At 35.7% G+C, this 19,974-nt stretch overlaps 1 protein-coding gene across 1 annotated transcript in view; it reads left to right on the forward strand.

The window, feature by feature from the left end:
- Positions 1 to 19,974, forward strand: part of LOC145669715 (ras-related and estrogen-regulated growth inhibitor) — a 342,459-nt gene that overhangs the window by 220,782 nt on the left and 101,703 nt on the right. Inside the window, exon 5 of the mRNA XM_081738029.1 lies at positions 11,788 to 11,940. Coding sequence (XP_081594155.1) covers positions 11,788 to 11,940 — 153 coding nt within the window. The remainder of the gene's footprint in view (positions 1 to 11,787; positions 11,941 to 19,974) is intronic.

Here is a 19,974-nt window from a genome sequence, read left to right on the forward strand (position 1 = left end):
TGCTGTACATATCCTGCTCATGTTGGTCTTTCTTGTTTGATTCTTTCAATTATATTTGACTGATCGTATAGATTTTGTAATTCTACATTTGTTCTAATGCGTCACGTGTTATTCTCTCTTGTTGGTCCATATATTTTTCGCAGTATTTCTCTGTCCCATCTCACTAACCATTCGTCCTCTTTCGTGGCCATTACCCAACTTTCCGAACCAGACACGACTATTGGTTTTAGTATTGTATTGCATAGCTTTAATTTTGTTTTTCAGCTGACATTCCTAGATTTGAAGATTTCAATACATTCTGTAAGAATAAAATTTACTGAGTATAAACCCCGAATTCGAATATTGTAGAAATTAAAGCCTGTAACAAACATCTTGTCATTTCAGCTAAACGAATAAAACGCAAGCTCTGACGCGACGTTGCCGAATGCTAAGAGGTGTGGCTATGACCAAGCAGATAAACTACAGCGCGATCAGGTGGCAGAGGATAGACATGGATGTGTACAAAATAAACATGGCAATACCGCTGGCCTCTCATTTGCTATCAGCATTTAAAGGGAACTTCGAGCGCCGCTTCAAATGCCAAGATGTTTGTCACGCCGTTTAGTCCTCTTTCATCCTTGAGAAAAGGAGTTTTCGTAAACTCTTAAATATATATATACTGTATATTCCATTATTTTTCATTAAGGATTTATGCATCGAACTTCGCATCTCCAGCCTAAGTGAATTCTCACATTTCGTCACTTTTTGAATAAAAGAATTGAAAATTTAGTGTATTAGAAGTTGCCCTCTTTTTTCCCTTTAGAAGTGGAATCATCGAAGCGCGGTTTCCCTTATTTTTAACTAGCAGATTGCCTGTTCTTTGCACGGAGAGAATACTTTATTTTGGGCATAGGGATCAATGGGGACTGAATTTGGATATAAACGGCATCGGAAGTGTCACTGTTCAACTCAGGGACCCCGAAAACTATGGATTCGATACTAATATCGGTCATTTTCGATCATTATATATATAGCGTCACTTGCTCGGATATGGTTTTAACCAGTAAATTAACCAAAATGATTTTTTACCTGAATTCCTGATAACATTACATTGCATGTTCTCAATGAGCAGTTCATCCTTAATACTTGCGGCACAATTTTAGGATATTGAAATGAATATAATAAGTTTATATGCATATATTAGTAGTTATGTGTGTTTTCAACCAGATCGTTTGTAGAAAGAGTTATACATAAAAGTAAAAAAGATCGACAAGAATAGCACAAAACAAAAAATGTAATATCCTAAGGCTAGGATATATTGTGTACGAACATCGGGAGGTACAATAGAGTAAACTAGTGTTTTGTATGTCCACTATGGGCCTTCTGCAATGCAGTGAATCATCGAGGCTTGTTACTAACAAGGTTATTGCAAAATGAAACCTCGATTTCATGGAATCACATACGGATTATCTGTTCCGTGAGTTTCATTCTATTCGAGATAGTTGTTTAAAGATTCTTCTGCTTACATTGACTCACACATTTTCAATTGGATTCATGTCAGGTGAGTTTGGAGGCCACATGAGTCTCTGAATACTCATATTCTTGAACTACGTAATAACGAATTTTCCTCGGTGACATGAAGCATTATCGTCTTACAAAAAGAAATAGTCTATATTTGCTTTAGAAAAGTAACCTTTAGCTGTTGTAAGAACTTTACGTATCAGAGTTTGAGATATTTTGGTGCATCAACTGACCCTCCACATATATCCATCCTTCTGACACCTTTAGCGGTGAACCAACCCATACCATTACTCAGTAACTGAAGTTTTGCCTGTCTGAAACATAATCCTTGTCAAGTTCCTTGCTCGTTCGTATCCACTTCACACCACCATCGTTTCTCACTATTCTAAATTTATTTTCAATGTCGAAAAACCACGTGCTTCCAGTTGTCTTAAGTCCAAGTTGCATATCATCTCCCACGCCTATGTGTTGATGACCTCTGTGATTTTGTCAGCTTCGACTTCTTACGTGGTTTCTTCTTCTAATATCCTCTCCATACAGTCATGACAATATAGATGTACGAGCAACTGCAGTTCCCAGATCATCTCGAATTAGAGAAGCGAATTGTCGGGAACTCATTCCTTCATTGTTCAGTGCTATTGGCTTTATTTGGCATCTGCTGTGGGTGATGCTTTCTTTTCTGTATCACATTGTTGAGAAAGGGACAATTGTTATGCTGTTTTTGCTTGTGAATTACTCTTCCTGCCGTCAAGTGTTGGATTTTGAGTATTCCACCCATCTCCTTTAGAAATTTACCTTAGCTGAGCAAAGCAAGAATTATGCCTTGTTCACATGGCAACAAGTCACATTCCTTACCCATCTTATTTGTTTACATAAAGCAACAACATCACACAAAAACAACGCTGCACGACAAGAATACTGCCACTTGACACGGTCCAAACAATGAGAAACCAAAGAACAATCACAAAATACTATTTACCTGGGCCTACACATCACAAATTCAATGCAGAATTCTTACTACACTAACTTGCAATATATATATATATAATTTGTATATATCTCCCCTCCCCCAAGTTGCACCGTCAAAATGAAATGATAAAAACCATCCCAAGTCCGAACCTCATCTATGTTGAAAATTTGATCGAGATTGTTAGAGTGGTTCAAGAGATATTAAGTTTTAATATATGTCTTCCCTCCCTCATAAGTTTAACCGTCAAAGTGAAATGATAAAAAAAAACATCTCTGACCTGAAACTCATCTATGTTGAAAATGTGATCGAGATCAGTCGGATAATTTAAGAGTTACGAAGTCACAAATATAGCTAGTCACTTTCAGTTTTATATTATAGCCTATATTCGATTAACAATTTATAATACTGAATTTTACATCTCCAACTTAAGCGAATCTTCATATCCAACCTTTTTTTAAAATAAAAAATCGGAAATTTAACTACTATATAGAAATTGCTCCTTTTCTTCTTTTAGGAATGAAACTTCGAAAAGGTTTAAAACACGTATTCCTTTATTTTTCACTAAGAGTTTAAATACTGAATTTTACATCTCCAACCTAAGCAAATTTTCACAGTAGGTATTTTATGAATAAAAAATTATAACTGTGGATATTGTAGAAAATGCCGCCTTTCCATATTTCAGAGTGGAATTTTCGAAAACACTGAAACATGTGTTCAGTGAATTTTTAATAAGAGTTTAAATGACTATTTTCATATTCCTAACTTCGGCGATTCCTGAGATGTTCGATTGTTGAAAAAATTATAAATAAATAAATAAACGCCTCTTTAACCGCTCAGGATACGTATTTCAAAAGATCTCATCTCGAACTTCTGTGACAAAAGGAAAGGAGTTTTCTGTCAAAGTTTACGTTTCTAGCTACTGTACTATGGTCTAGATATTTGTGCAGGGTTGCCAAGTTTTGAAAATGGAAAAATCGGACACCTTCCTGGAGTACGTATACTCTTAAGATTCTGACATCATCGCTCGCCAAAAATGTGGATAACCTAAAAGTGGTTACTCCACATAAAATTGAGCGATTCGAAGTTCGAATTTAATGGCTTTGTTTACTTTTGAAGTATTTATTAAACTTACTTATTCCAGTTACGGTTGAGTCGGCACATGTAATTTTTGTAGTCTACCATCAATAATACATTGTATTTAAAACAGAAAAGCAAATATAATTGGTAATATAATTATGGCATAAACAAAATATACTTGAAAAATAAGTCTTACCAGCTTCTCTGGGATAATATCAGAGGCGGATCCAGGGGGGGGGGGCGATCGGGGCAATCGCCCCACCAAAAAAGGAAACTTTCTTGTTTAATATATATATAAATAAAATCCATCCCAGAGTTTGGAGCCCTTAAAAGTAGCATTATGACAACCTACCGCCCCCCCCCCCAGAAGTCGGTCCTGGATCCGCCCCTGGGAAATCTCATAATGCCTACATATTTTTACTGGATCTGGATGCAATATTTAATTGGAGGATGTAGCTGAGTATGAGGCAGTGCTAGCTGCGCTCTTAAAAATGTACTTTTGTTAACCTTTAGCAGTTATGATAAGTTCAGGAAGTTTTCCTGCCTTCAACTCTTCAGCAAATTCCACGCACGACAGGTCGATATCAAAGCGAATTATAATCTCTGCTTTAACCATGTTCATCAACAAACTATTCATTCCGTCACTCCAAAGATTCTTCATAACACTGAATACGCATTCGATACAGCATTTACTTGGAGATGACTGGTAAGAGGAAAAATTACCGAACATTTAACGTCCGGTTTTGAGGCCGTACCGGACACGAACGTGGACAAGGAGGTCAAAAACCAAACTGTCCTGTAAAATATCGGACGGTTGGCAACCTTATGTGTGTGAATGAGTCACTTTTCTGTCTCTGCATAATATAAGAGAAGTCCTGCCAGAGTGACTGACTGGCATCTAGGCCAAGCTACTTAAGCTAGATATTTGGAATTTGGACAGTACAAGATTTCTGACGTAAGGTACCTCTAACAATGAATTTTCGAAAATTCGACATGGAGGGCTGGAAGATGGAGGGAGGGAGAGATTGCCATTATTATAAAAGTTGTCCATATCTTGGTTAATTGATTTATTGATTTTTCATATATATAATTGAAAGTGGCCGATATTAGTGCCGAATCCATAGTTTTCGGGATCGCTGATATGAACAGTGGCACTTCCGATGCCGTTTAAATCCAAATTCATCCCGCACTGGTACTTCTAAGGAGGGATCGGGACATGTAAAAATTAAAAATGACCGATATTAGTGTCGAATTCATAGTTTTTGGGGTCCTTAAGTTGATTGGTGAGAGTTTTAGTCGCCCTTTATGTTCAAAATGAAACGTGTTCTCCCAGATCCAAGAACGGGCATTCTGCTAGTGATAATTAAATACGTGATTGGTGTTTCTTTGATACTTGACCTAGAATGTAAACGAAGGAGTGGGGGTGATTCATTAAGATGCGTATACGAAGTGTTCCAATTTCTTGTAGAGCGTTAAATTCCAATCTATCAACAAACTAACTAACACACACATAAGACCAATTTCTTATTACAATTTTTCTTGGTGTCTGCTATTATAGATGTAAGAACTCCGAGAAATTATTAAATATTCAGTAAAAGGAAAGATGTAATTTTCATCGCTAGATTCTTTGTTTACTTTGTAAGATTAATTATTTTGTTTTACAATTTTCCAAGCTGGAAATTATAATTATGAAAACATCACTATAGTAACGTAATAGTAATGTTGACTGATTTTAAAAAAAAGAAAAAAGAAAAGAAAACAGGAGAGAAACTTTTGGTTTCTTAAACTTTCGTAGATTAAGTGCTTCCACATTCCTTTGTCGACAAATAATAAACAACCATTAAATTTGTAACCCTTACAAGTTTACAAGTACAGTTTACAAGTTCTAGTCAACTTCTTTTGAAGCTAACACATTGAGTAAGAGATCTTGGAAAGTTTTGTATCTATTTGCTTTGTGTTTCGCTTCCTTTTTTTTTTCAACTAATCGAATAGCTTCCACCGGAAGATGCTGTTTCTGTGGGGTTTTTATATTGGACTTCCGCTTCGGCTTTTGTAACCAGTAAATATCTTGTATCTTTTTGTACATCCGGATATTCGTAGTCACTAAAGAAACCGTTTCCATAACAACGTGAGGTAAACGATGTCAATGTAAATTAGAAAGAAATAAGGAAAATATTTGCTAGTGGAAAGAAAATTCTCTACTTTTAAACGTGTACATCTCGTGAAGTTTACTAAAAAAACATTACAATCAAATTAACGTTGTTTTATTGTATCGTGTGTGACACTGTGTTCGTGCTTTTTACAAGCAGTATGTGTCCCATGTTAGGATGATATACGCTGTTAGGAAAAATCATATAACAATAGAAACAATGTGCTATTTAACGGTGTATGTTTTCCATATACAATAAATAAATAATCATTTGCAGTAGAATAAAAACTGTTAATAGCATCAAATTGACAACGAACGACATAAGTTTTAACGCAGGGTGTCTACTAAAATTCCAAAATGAAATTTCCTGACTTTTTTTGTGACCTTTTCTTTACCAAGCCATAAAATTTCGTAACATTCTCAAGAACGAATTTGGGTGCGAATTAGGCTGAATTTTCATGCATACAATAGATGTGTGCTTTGCTTGCGATTTGGTAGCGTCTAAAGCCAACCATAGACGTTTTTGGTAGTGAATTTTGCCGTTTTATAGAAAAAAATTTCCAGTCTGTACTTATGTTGGTAAAGATTTTTAAAAAATCGTGACCCAAAAGCTAAATTTCGTGACTTTTTCCTGCCTTTCATGACTGTTTTCTGATTTTGTGACTTTTTCGTGATATAGACACCCTGTAATGCCATAAAAATTGTTTTTCTGTTTCTCGAAAGCTACTCATCAGAATTTATCTCATTTTTGTTTATCTCGATGTGAACTGTCGATCAATATACAAGGTTTGATCAAGAAGTACGGTGAATGTAGTTGCACAGCGCCATCTGTCGATGTTGTATCCCTTTCAACTAGAAAGCCCGGTAGCATAAATCTTTGGTAAAGTCAGTGTCGAGTTTAAACAAGCTGTGACCAGTGATGCCAATTAAGCCTATTTTTGGTTAAATCTAGTCTATTTGAAGAGGCATTTAGCCATACAAATCTATGAAATGCTTATAGCCTTAAATATAGCTTATTTTATGAGAATCTTGCCATTTTTGGCTTTTTATTAGCCGTTAAATTAATTCTGGAAATACTTTCTCTTTGAAAATAAAATATAATTTTTAAAAGTTAGCCTATTTTTAATTATATAATATTATAATAATTGATTTCTCTAGACAGGGGGTGTTTTATTACGCAACAAACACTTGTTTTTCATTCTTCTTCTTCTCCTCTCCCTACTCACATATTTACAATTACTTAAACTTCTCGACTCAGAAAGAATTTTAATGTCGCTCCCGTAACGGCCCTGTTTGCTACTTTTTCATAATTTATTTTTCATATTTTATTACAAGAATGAAAATTTTCTACTACAAATTTAGGAAACTGTTCGATTCTTCAAGCCACAGAAATTGTGTTTGTTTATTAAAGGAAACAAATAGGATATCTAATTAGCTTGAAAACTCTCAATGCAATCATGATAATTCATGTGGGTGTACGGAGTAATAAGAAGTGTTTGTAAGGACTATGACCTGCTGAAAGAAGTACTACTGAAAATTGGGGCAATGGCAGTCTACATGAACACAACCAATCCACAATCCGATTGTGCATCCAGTTCCAGCTCCTCGGTTAGGTGCTACATCATCGACGATGACTTATTTCATTGAAACCGATAATTATAGTTGTTGACTTTCACAAATCAGATGAGTTGTTGATGGGTATTATTGTAATTTAGTTATGTATGTTGCTTGTTAGTCTTCAGTGAATAAAATTAAACATTTCAAATTTTACTATAACTCACTTATAATCCTACACACAAAAATGAGGTTTAAAATCTACAATGTGTGTTACAGGTTAGCAGTTCAAAATTAGCCTTTTTTTTTTTTTTTTTTTTTTTTTTGCGTAAAAAGCTTATTTCCGAAGGCCATTTAACCTATTTTCTTCAGAGGTTATTGGCAACACTGGTCGTGACAGTTGGCTTCCAGAGGCAGAAGAGTGAGAACGTGTTAAGAATGTCTGTTGCGCGGCAACAGTAAGTTTCGTTCTAAGCTGAAAAAAAAAAAAAAAAAAGTACGAAAGAAGCTCACGAAATCAGTGATATGGAGATGAAGCGGTGGCATTGAAGACTGTTTACAAATGGTATGAGCGATTAAAAAGCAACAAGGAGTTGGTTGGAAACGAGCAACGATCGAGAGTCTTTCGATGCTAAAAACAGACGAAAACTTGCAAAAAGTGCCACGAATGATTTGTTCAAACCAAATAACTATTCGAGAACTTTCCGAAGAACTAAACATCTCGGTGATCACTTATTGACTGACGTTTACATGGCCAGTTGTTCTGAACTGTACGTGTTCTATTTTGTGAGACCAAGATAATTGATGAGAAAACAAGTGGTAGATCTTTAAAAATTAATAGAATCTCAGATGTATTAAAAGCGCCGAAGAAAAATCTTTACATTTCAGAGATTTAAAAGCAAAACATTGCTTTGATTAGAATATCTCATGTGGTTTTACTAAAAGTATATGACCACCATCGATATCTGCCAAATCACTATTTGGACGAAGATTATAATATGAAGTTAGTCATAGAATTTAGTTGATTTTTTCTGAAAGAAAGGGATCACTACTTTGTAAACCATGTTTGGAATTCAATGTTAGTCATAAATTTAAATTTGACAATAAAGATGGTTTCAATAATATCGAGAAAACTGAGAAATGCATGGATGTCATCATGAAACTTCGCCTATACATAATGTCTCAAATACTCTACTAGTAAGAAGCACTGCTCTCAATCGTGTTGATAGAATGTTTACACAACAACTGGGTAATGCAACCTACTCTTGGAGAAATGTTTTAACACGAGGTTGTTGCGGCTATTAGAGCCTTAACGTCAAGGGTACTGCTTCTTAGAGGTGACAACGAAATTTTGGGTTCAAATAGGAAAAAAAACTTTAGTAAGTTAATAGCTTAATTTGACCCTTTCTTGACGAAACATATTGGCAAATATGATAATTTCTGTAATGACACTATAAATTAGCTTTCCTCTTCAACACGTAACAAAATGATTGAGCTCATGACTCAAAAAGTAAGAAACTCAATTTGTCAAGAATTAAAGAACTCCAAATATTTTTCTTTGATTGTTGACTCAACCTCATATGTAGACCAATAGGTCCAAGCTATGGAGAGATTGTCTAAAGAACGATATAATGCAGTGTGGTGTCACCAAAGGGTGCATCCACCGGGTCTGAACCTCCCAAAATCTTCGAAACTCGACTAACATTTGTATACTTTCTTAACATAACTATACTTGTGTAACAGAGAAATGAGTAATGTAGCTAAAGACAATGATGCCAACCTGAATCGTTATAAAATCCCATCTCAAGACGCAGAAATTCTCATTTTGCTCTTGAATTCCCCACGCTATTCTAATAACAAAATTTTCTAAACTTAGAAAATATGAATGGTAAATTAGTGTATAACAGTCATTTTCTTGCATGTATGAGTGAATTATTCAAAAATTCCGATCGTCTACATTAATCAGTTTGTGAACAAGTATTTTCCTTAATTGAAAGAAATAATTGTAAATGTTGATGACAGGTGAGTTCAGTATTTCCATCATGCGTTTGTTCCATAATCTTCCACTAAATGTCATAAAACTATCAGTCTTCAGTCATTTCTTATGGAATGATTTGGAAGTTGGACATTTCCAGTTTTATTTTCTTCCGTTAATTTTGTTTCTTTCTTCCTCTCTCTCTCTCTCTCTCTCTCTCTCTCTCTCTCTCTCTCTTTGCTTTTAAATACCACAGTGTAATTAACGTTCTTTGGCATTTACTTTTTTGAGATTTGCAAGTCCCTAACCACGAGCGTCGTTAGCGGGGGTCGAGGCAGGCGTCCCCCCAGATTTTAGTCAAATACGTATATTTAAAGAAACTATACTACTTTGTATATATAACTTTTGTCGGAAAGATGATTTCGATTTTGATTCATCTGACCCCCTCCCCCCCCGATTTAAAAAGCTAACGACACTAGTGCCCTAACTGAGATCACTTTCACACTAACATCCGTTTCATTATAACAAAATTTGACAATTAACATTAATTTCAAGTTAATTGAAGACACAGTTGTTTACTTCTTACCCATAGACAACTTTGTTGGCGTCAATGGAATAGATGAAACATCCTATAAATCGTGCCAATTTTTTTTTACGAAAATTACCTTTATCCCATTTCGAGAAATCATTGTGAAAATATCCCACAATATAGGATTTTTCACACGGGTTGGCATCACTGGCTAAAGATTGATTTTACATCTTCTTTGCCTTATAATCTAGTTCTATCCAGTGATGCCAACCCGTGGGAAAAATCCCATATTGTGCGATTTTTTGACAATGGTTTCTAGAAATGGGATAAAGGGAATTTTTGTAACAATTGGCAGGATATATGGGATTTTTCATATCTCTATTAAAGTGGCATGAGCAAACTGTCTATGGGCGAGAAGTAGACAAATGAGTTCAATAAACTTGAAATTAATTGTAATTGTCAAATTTTGTTACTATAAAAAATGCATGTTAGTGTTAAGGGGATTTATAAAGTAACTTTGGAATCTCAAATGACGAGCGCAAAGGAGCATTAATTATACTCTGGTATTTTGAAAAACCAGAAATGAAAGAAAAAGAGAATTAACGGAAGAAAATAAAACGAGAAACGCCCAACTTCCACAACGTTCCATACGAAATGACTAAAGAATGAAGTTTATCTAGTTGTATTACGGTCAGTAGGCAGTGGCATATTTAGGGGGGTGGCTTCCGGGCTTAAGCCCTCCCCCCCCGAAATCTTACTTATTATAGTAAAGTCAATGAAACATCTTGCAGAATTTTCACATTTCCAGGCAAAGCCCCCCCGAAAGTTAGCAAAGCCCCTCCCGAAACAAAATCGTAAATATGCCACTGTCAGTAGATGATTATGGCACAAGAGTATGATGGAAATAGAACTTATAACAAAATGTACTTAATTTTATCATCATTTTCAATTGTCTCTTGCAATTAAGGAAAATACTTGTTCACAAACTGTTTGATAAACGTAGACGATCGGATTTTTTATTAATTCACTCATATATTGAAAAAATGACTAATATATAATATACTAATTTTACTGTTCATGTTTTCTAAGTTTAGAAATTTTTGTTATTAGTATAACGTGGGAAATTCAAGAACAAAATGGGAATTTGTGTCTCTCGAGATGGGATTTTGTAACGTCTCAGGTTGGCGTCACAAATTCTATCAAATTTTCTGAGAACCAGGTAGCAGTAATTAACAATTATTTATTATCTTTTCGGTGCAGAATAATACCGATTTAATACTACTTAGACATATTGGACCCTTCGCAGAAAAAAAAAGCTCCTCCCAAGAAAAAATTCTGGATGTCCGCCTTAGTGTCATAGTGAATATGATCCAAGATTAGAAAAAAAAAGAAAAAAAGTGATGGACAGCAATCCGATAAAAGGTTTACAAAAACAAGAAAAAAGTATTTCTTTCATTATTGAGAGAGTTTCATTGTTGGGTGTTTATTTCAGAGAATTATGCGCTCTCAATAATGAAAGAAATATAATGTCAAAATCTACTCGCATTATTCTCTAGGTACTATTTATTTAACTTCCTTTGGACAAACTGAATATGGATCTCTTGAATTTAATTCGATTATTTTGAATATTGTTGCTCGCTGCGAAACGCATTGGCATGATAGGGTACACATGGTAACATCTATTGGTAATATGCCAGCCTTTACATATACGTTTTATATTCACGTATTAAAGAAGCATAGAGTGTTATTTTTCTCGTTTAATAAACGCACGTTGAATTCACTATCAAATTTTAATATCTTCTTTTTCGGAAATAATTCAGAGCTGAATTATTTTTCTCGCAGATGGAATGGACATACCAAAATATTAACCTCTCGCCCTGAACCGAAACTCGACTATCAAATGAACAAAAACAACAAAGATTATTACATTGGTTTCACTATTGTTTCAAGTTTGATATGATTTGTTTTATCATATTCAGTTACACGTGTGGTCATCCTTAAATTTAGTAACATTTTTGTTCTTTTACTTTCAGGAGACAGTGACAGATGTCCCTGTAGTTCTTGTTGGGAACAAGAACGACCAATGGGGAGACAGAATGGTCACAATGGAGGAGGGGCAACGCAGAAGCAGAGAGATTGGCTGCGTCTGTTTCCATGAAATCTCAGTTCGAGAAAGCATCGATGAGGTATTTTATTATCAATGGATTTAATAGAATAAATAATTTCTATAAAACATGAAACTATTACTCTCTTGTAATTAGCAAAAAATGAAAGAATCTCAGCATTGTATTTCAATATATTCTGTTTACTTAATAATAAATTAAATTACCTGGAACACTAACCAGTACTTCAATATAAACTAATGGAGGCAATTTGTATTTGGCCACAGAAAGACATACAATGTACAGAACTTACAGATATGATTGAACTGTTCATGAATTCTACTAGAGAAGAAGTATTTTTCGCTTAGTAAAAGTTTGTATGTTTTGCTATTGAAAGAAAAAGTAATCCATATAATTCAAATAAGATAGATAGAAATAACAATTAATTTTTCATTACAGAAATACGCATAAACACAATAATAAATCGAGCGAAAGTAAGCTCCGTGGTTGCGTACGTGTCTCTGATTTTATATAAACCCTTTGAAGTATATATGCGTATACTAGGGACGGCCAAAATTTCCCGGAATCGGAAATTTCACTTTCCAGATTTCGGGAAAAAATCGGAGTTCGGAAAAATTCTGGAATTTTTCCGAAATTGGAATTTTTAAATTCCAGACTTTTCTAAATTCCGTAATTTTTCCGAAATCCGGAACATCTTCAAGTAAAAATTCCGGAATTGTCCATTTCTAGGTATATACGTACGTGCATCTCAAGGTTAACGTGTAAATCCGTTGGGACGTAAAACTTAAAGATTTTATTTCATTTTTTTTTCGTTCAAATATTGAATTTCAATTCTTTTTCACATTTACTATTCTTCCTTGTTTGTATCGTCGCTCGAAAGTGAAGAGAGGAAAGGAACTTGACATGTATAAGCGCTTAATCTTTTGTCGTTGGCAGAAGAAGAGAAATTTTTTTCTTTTCCACCTTCTATTCGCATAGCAACGTTTTCCGCCTGCCTTCGTTTTCCTGTCTCACGGGAGGTGGGATCTATTATAAATTTGCAGAATACAAATATCTCATTTTTTCTCCCACGAATCATCAAAATGTTTGTTAATAATTCTCGTGAGTTTCCTGTATCTTGAGTACCCTGGTAGGAGTACGTGACATTATTGTGTGAATTGTAGCATTCCTTTCAATTTTCCTCTCTTTACAACTGACTTCCTTTCACCAATTTCTGGTTTAAGCAGATTCGGAGATGTCAGTTTTGAAACTCGTTGTACTGGAAAATTTTCCTCGCTTTGCACCTAAACCAATATTTTAAGGACCTATGTATTTGAAGTGAGTACATTGATAAAAGGAGTGAATATTATTCTTTTTGAAATCGTTAAAACATGACGATTATATACAGGGTGGTTGTAAAGTCAGTACGTATTAGTAAAAATGAATGTTTCAAAAAGTAAACAACCTATCACAGTTTTATTTCCATTGAATACATGTGTATCATTTGGTTATTAAGTTACACTTGAACGTATGCATTTTCCACACACTTTTGGAATCTCTGAGGAACAAAATCCACGGCTCTTAACATCTCAACTGGAACATTTGCAAACACTTCACGGATATTTTATTCAGGACTCTTAATATCCCTTGGTTTTAACTTGTACACTTGTTCCTTAGCCCAACCCCAAAGAAAGAAGTCGCATGGGGTGAAATCGGGGCTGCATGCAGGCCATTCTATCGGTCCTCGGCGGCCAATCCATATGCCAGGGAAATTGTCATCAAGCCATGCTCTCACTGGAATTGCGTAGGGGCAGAGCTACATCGTGCATGAACAGCAATTCCTTTCCATATTCTCATTTTTGTATCTCAGGTCATACGTACGTTCGAAGCATCTCAAAGTATCGTTCACTATTCATGGTGTTGCGAAGCAGTATGGACCAATGAATCTGGTAGACGTCATTCCACACCAGACAATTATTTTTGGTCTTGATTGCAGTTTTTCCACCGTTGCATTTCGTGACATTTTATTGTCTTAGGGTTAAACATTGAATTCCTACCTCGCTTTTGGGGGCCGCGGTGGCTCAGTGGTAAAGCGTTCGTCTCTGGTAAATAGGGTTCCTTGGTTCTATCCCAGCTCGCGCCAGGTGAACTTTGTGTTAAACAAACACCATGTGCGTAGGTTTCCTTAGGGTTCTCCCGTTACCTCCCACTTTCTTTGCCTCTACCATCTCTGCACTTGCACCACCGACCTCCAAACTTCATACCTGATGTCAATCTTAGCTTTGTCTTTTACTCTGTATACACCAGCCCTTTTTAGGCTTTCACTGGATCAATTTCTGAATTCATAAATGGTAAACCTCACATTAGTAAACAGTATTACACGCCAACTAGAGCTGAAGCTAGATTCTAGGATAATCTAAACTAAAAAATAGGTATTGAATTTAAAACCAATATATCAGGTAACTTTTGCAGCTCATACTTATTACACAAATTTCTTAAAATATGCAAATCTATGAGTTTAGAAACAAATAATTTAATTCCCTATCCAATGTAACAATTCTACACTATTATTAACAATAAAATTGTCCGAAGATTAGACATAAATCAATCAGTAGATCTCATTACGGTTAACAAAATGATTTGAGTGAGTGTAAAATCCTTATTTGTAGTTTTCGAGAAGGATAAATAAAAGCATAAAAATGAAAACGTAAACCTAAAAATTGAAGCTATGCAATAGCCACACCATTTTCTAAGATGGATCTGATCCACATTGAGCTTTTCCTCATTACTGGAATATATCTTCATTAAGCCTTTCATTAGAACACTAGCAAGAAGACAGTACATGGTATGGTTAATCACATATAGCCCAAAATTATGTTTAAAACTTAGACGTATTTTTGCCTACTATAATATTTTGTCTAAAGATTGGACATACAGTACATCAATTGCTAGAACACACAGAGATGAATAAAATGACTTACTGAGGCGCATATTTTTTAAATCACGCTCGATCCTAGCCATAGGAGCTAAATGCGCTGTTCTGATTGGTTGAAGTAATCCGTTTCTCGCCCCGTAGCATACATATAGCAGAAATCAAACGCCAGCTACTGTCGGCAGTCCTGAACGAGCATGCTAGCACAACAGGCTAGTAATCATAATCGCTTTTGGCGTGGGTTCAAACTCGGCCCAAGGAAAGTTTTTTTTTAAATTATTTTTTTAAATTTTCGTAACCCTTTTTTCATTAAAATAAGATGAAAATAATACTCAAAAAGTGATTTACTTGCGTTACGCATGCAGTTTTGCTATACAAATCCATAGTATAAATAGAAGTAGTAATAATAATTATAGGAGGAGGAGGATGAGGAGAAGGAGAAGGAGTAGAAGTAGTAGTAGCAGGAACGGGTTAGAAGCCCAGCAGGACTCGTTTTGTTCCATCTTGACCCAATGCAACCAATCAGAAACGTGTATTTAGTTCCTATGGCTAGGGTCAAGAGTGAAAAAAATATGCGTCTGAGGCGGTAGCGTGTTGTTTGCCACGGTATCGTTTCCCACAACTCGATTTTTTTTGCCACGATTTTACCTGACAAGAAAACATTCCGATTTGGTGAATTCAATTGCTGAAAATTGCTAGCACTGGATTCAGCACTAAAAGAAACAGACAAAAAGATGTGTAGTGGTAGACCATATACCGGGTGGGAGATAAAAGAGGGCAAAGCGCGAAGATAAAACGTAGAAAATATCTAGAAATGCCATGTTTTTCGTTTCTTTTCTTTTTTCTTTTCTTTTCTTTTTTTTTTATTATAACGAGTAGAAGGATTGAAGTCAAATGTTAGATGTGAGGAATACATGTAGAGCTCCATTGAATAAACGTAATGTGAAGCATGGATGACATATGAAAAGCTGTCATGTTGGATTTAGCAAAAGAAGAATATTCGGAAAAAGGGTCATGTGATATACGGCTTTTGATGCACATCGTCTATCGAAATCAATAGTGGCCAATACAATTTGAAATCTCTGTTTTAATTGTAACTGTTATGGACTTTAAGAATTATTGTGTGGTTGATACAAAAATGGAGACAACAGCGGGAACATTTGAACAACAATAAAGATGGACGATTGGGCTTTTCACAGCTGTCACCGGTATTGAAACTGAAGCAGTAGTCGGCAGGTGTCATGAATGTGCCAAGGTGCTGTTTGCTAATATGCAGTTTTGTAGAAAGCATATCTAATCATAGCTTGGAACCTTGGTGCTGTAAACTGGAAGTAGGTGAGTGATTGCAAGTTAATGAAGTTGTCCTGTTGCCATGTATGAAGTCAGATGACAAAAGAACGGTGTCTGTTCTATATTTTAGAAAATTTTTACACGGAAAAAGAACACGTCCAACTGTTGTATGAATGACGTGCAACCATCAGGGATAAGGAGTCGGGTAAGTTCAACATTGTCCTCTTTCTGAACCAACTCTTCATCTATATTGCTTCATGAATCAACGAGGAACAGCAGTTTTGTCTCTTTATAGAAGGGCAGAAAATGTAGTCATGAACTCTTTCAGGTTGTCAAACTGTATTGGCCACTATTGATTTTAATAGACGGTGTGCGCCAAAAGCCATACGTCACATGACTCCCTTCCCGGATATTCTTCTTGTGCTAATTCCAACATGACAGCTTTTCAGATGTCACCTATGCTTCACATTACGCCTATTCAGTGGAGCTCTGTATGCATTCTTCATATCCAACATTTAACTTCAATCCCTCTACTCATTTCAAAATTAACATGGCATTTCTAGACATGTTTTACGTTTTATCTTCGTATTTTGCCCTAATTTATCTCCCACCCTGTATATAGCTGTTAATAAACACCCTTTTTTTCTCTGTTTCTTTTGATGTTGAATCCAATGCTAGCAATCATTTTCAGCAATTCACTAAATCGGAATGTTCCCTTGTGGGTATTTTCATTATGGTTTTATCAGATCTCATTATCGTGAAGATTCTCTCACTCCAGAGGTTTCATCAGGCATATTTTTGATCCCCTGTGAATAAGTGGTAAGTATTCTCGCCTTTGGAACGAGAGAGGTCTCATTAGCCTTGCTGCTGAAAAAGAACATTAAACTCAACTAAACGTATACAAAACATCAATAATATCATAACAACTCCATAAATTGATATCAGTGGCGGATCTAACCCGGGGCCGGGGGGCCTAGCCCCCCAGTTCTTTGAGTGACAAAAATAATTTAAGATACTATTTATATATTTTTGAAAGTTTATAGTAAACTCATAATACTTATCATAATCTGGGTTTTGGCTGGCCCCCAGTTTTTACCTTCTAGACCCTTGCCAGATTGACTTAATTGCATTTTCTCTCCTAACAGTTCTTACTATTACCTCTTGTTATATAATACCCTACCCTTCCGTTATTCTATACGACTAAAGAACTGGGTTTTATATATACTTAAGTTAAATGAAATGAAATATTTCACTTTTACGTCTCACGATTATGCCGTGAAGGCTAAAGAAGATGACGAGAATGAATGAAAAATGATAGAATGAAGAAAGTGGGAGGAAACAAGGAGAATCCTGAGAAAATCCATGGACACGGTCTTTGTCCAACAGAAAACCCGCTTGGCTCGGGTTGAGATCAAACCAGAGACTCTATGCACCATAGGTGAATGCTCTAACACTGAGCTACAGTGGTCCCTGTGTACTTAAGAAATAAGTGTATCCGGGCAGTCGCAAGAATAAGCAAGGTTACAATCTGAAAATTGTAACAAAAGTGCACATGCTGAAAGCTTATGACATATAACATTTCTGCTAATTCTAACTCGTTTCTAATATCCCACAACAGCCTTTCTGTAGAGATACACAATAAATAGAATTTATGCGTCCAGAAATATGATACAAAGTAATGATATCACATTTAGTTCATACTCATAGGCGGCTCCTATTATATAGGACCCACGATTAGAACGTTGTTCTCTACATTCGGTACAAACTGGAGGTCGTTCATTAAGAAAAATGTAAATCCGAACAAAATGGCGCTATTAACTTGCTGTTTTTGTAAATGATGTTAGTATTCTTCGTGTAGTGAAACAGGCTTTCCTTCTTACCGCATGCTTTACATGTTTACTTACATTTGCAAATGTCCAAAACAAATATATCGCGCACGACACAATATTTCACGTTGTAAATTTTGGATCTTTTATATCTAGTCGCTGAAGAGGAGGTACAGGCTCTACATGAATTGAATTATAAACAGCTTGGTTGCTGAAGTAAGTAAATACTGGCTTCTGATTGGGGGACCAATTATCGTGGAGCAAAGTCATTCGCGGTACAGTTTCAAATTGTTAAACGATTACTCTTACGATATGGAGGTCCCCAAAGTTAAACACCTTTGGGCAACGATAGATGAAACACTAACTCTTTTATTCTTGCAGCTGATGAAGATATTAGTCAACTGAAGGAAGCTCATTTTGGAGGCAAGGAATCTGAATTATATATGTGTATATTTTTCTGATTAAAGCTAATTTGAGTAAAGCACTTGAATTTCCTCTTGTTAGGGGCATAATTTTACCAAGAATACTGCCAAAAGCCAAGTATATAAATTTACAAAGCGAGGCGATACGGAAAAAACATTTCGAGAATTGAGACAATACGAGATACAATTCTTCGAGATTCAAGACGAGACGAGCCCAATTTCTAATTTACGAAACGAGGCGAGAAAGTCTGATATCTCGTCTCGTCTCGTGGGTAGCATTAGCTACAACACCTACCGTAGTTATTGTCTCTGAAATGCGAAGGGAGACCTGAAAAACAGTAGAGCGCTCATCGTTAATGCTAGAGAACCATTACTCGATCCAGTGGCGGATCTAAAAATTAAAACTAGGGGGAAAGTCAGAACCCAGACTATAATAGGTATTTCATGAGTTTACTATAAACCTTCAAAAAATACATAAGTAATAGCTTAAATTATTTTTGTCACTCAAAAAGCTGAGGGGCCTAGCCCACTCGGCCTCGGGTTACATCCATCACTGACTCGATCCTAGTATATATTATAGTGCTACCAAAATGTCTTGAGCCGTGGCAAAAATGCGAACTAAAGCTCACACCCTCGACACACCACGCGTTGAGCCAATAAGGGCTCTGCTGTTGCTAAGCGAGAGAGCTTCAGCGAAAAGGAGTGGAATTCCTTCAGCCGATAGCAGTGCTAGGCGTCAAGTCAATGTGGTATATCTTTAGATTCTGATGGACAACTTCATGTCCGTGTGTTTTCTTGTGATTCTTCTGTTTTCTTTCATATTCTTAATCCACAAATCATGTTATAATCATTCCCTTTCATTACTCTTCTCTATTTGAAAATATTCCTAACAGAAACTGAGGTGATGGCGTTTCCTGTAAGACCGTAACGCACACATTAATCTTTCTTGTGTACAGATGTCAATTTGGCCACTATTAATTTCAACGCCACAAAAACTAACGTAACAGATGGCAGTGTGGCAGAGAATAAAAAAGGAAATAATTACGTTACATGTTCTCTCAAATCGTATAATGTTCTACACTTTTATTGTTTGCAACTTTCTTTTTCCGGAAAGACTTTCTGATCGCGGTATATTTCCTTTTTTATTTCTTCATAGCTGATTTAACTAAACGTTGCGTGGTTGTCAGCTCCATTGAAGTTTTATAACAGACTAGTATCTTCGATGGTTAATTAAAGAAAAAATAGTAATATGTTCTGTTATTCAGTCAATTTTTACTATTTCTAAAGCGTTCTCTCATTTCGGTCATTTTCAATTATTTTTATTTCTTTCCCCTCCTTCTCCCAATGTCGCGTGACTGCATTTAGTTTTCAACGGCATCGGAAGTGTCACTGTTCATCTTAGCGACCCCGAAAACTATGGATTCGACACTAATATCAGTCATTTTTGATCATTTTATATCCCCCCCAGTTGCGGGGCTGAATTTGGATTTAAATAGCGTCGGAAGTGGCACTGTTCATATTAGCGACCCCGAAAACTATGTATTCGACACGACACTAATATCGGTCATTTTCGATCATTATAAAATGTCTCTTCCCATCCCCTAAGTTGCACCGTCAAAGTGGTAGGACGAAAACCATCTCAGGTCCG

Source organism: Thermobia domestica, chromosome 14, assembly GCF_964235325.1.
Source record: "Thermobia domestica chromosome 14, izTheDome1.hap1.1, whole genome shotgun sequence".
Lineage (NCBI taxonomy): Eukaryota > Metazoa > Arthropoda > Insecta > Zygentoma > Lepismatidae > Thermobia > Thermobia domestica.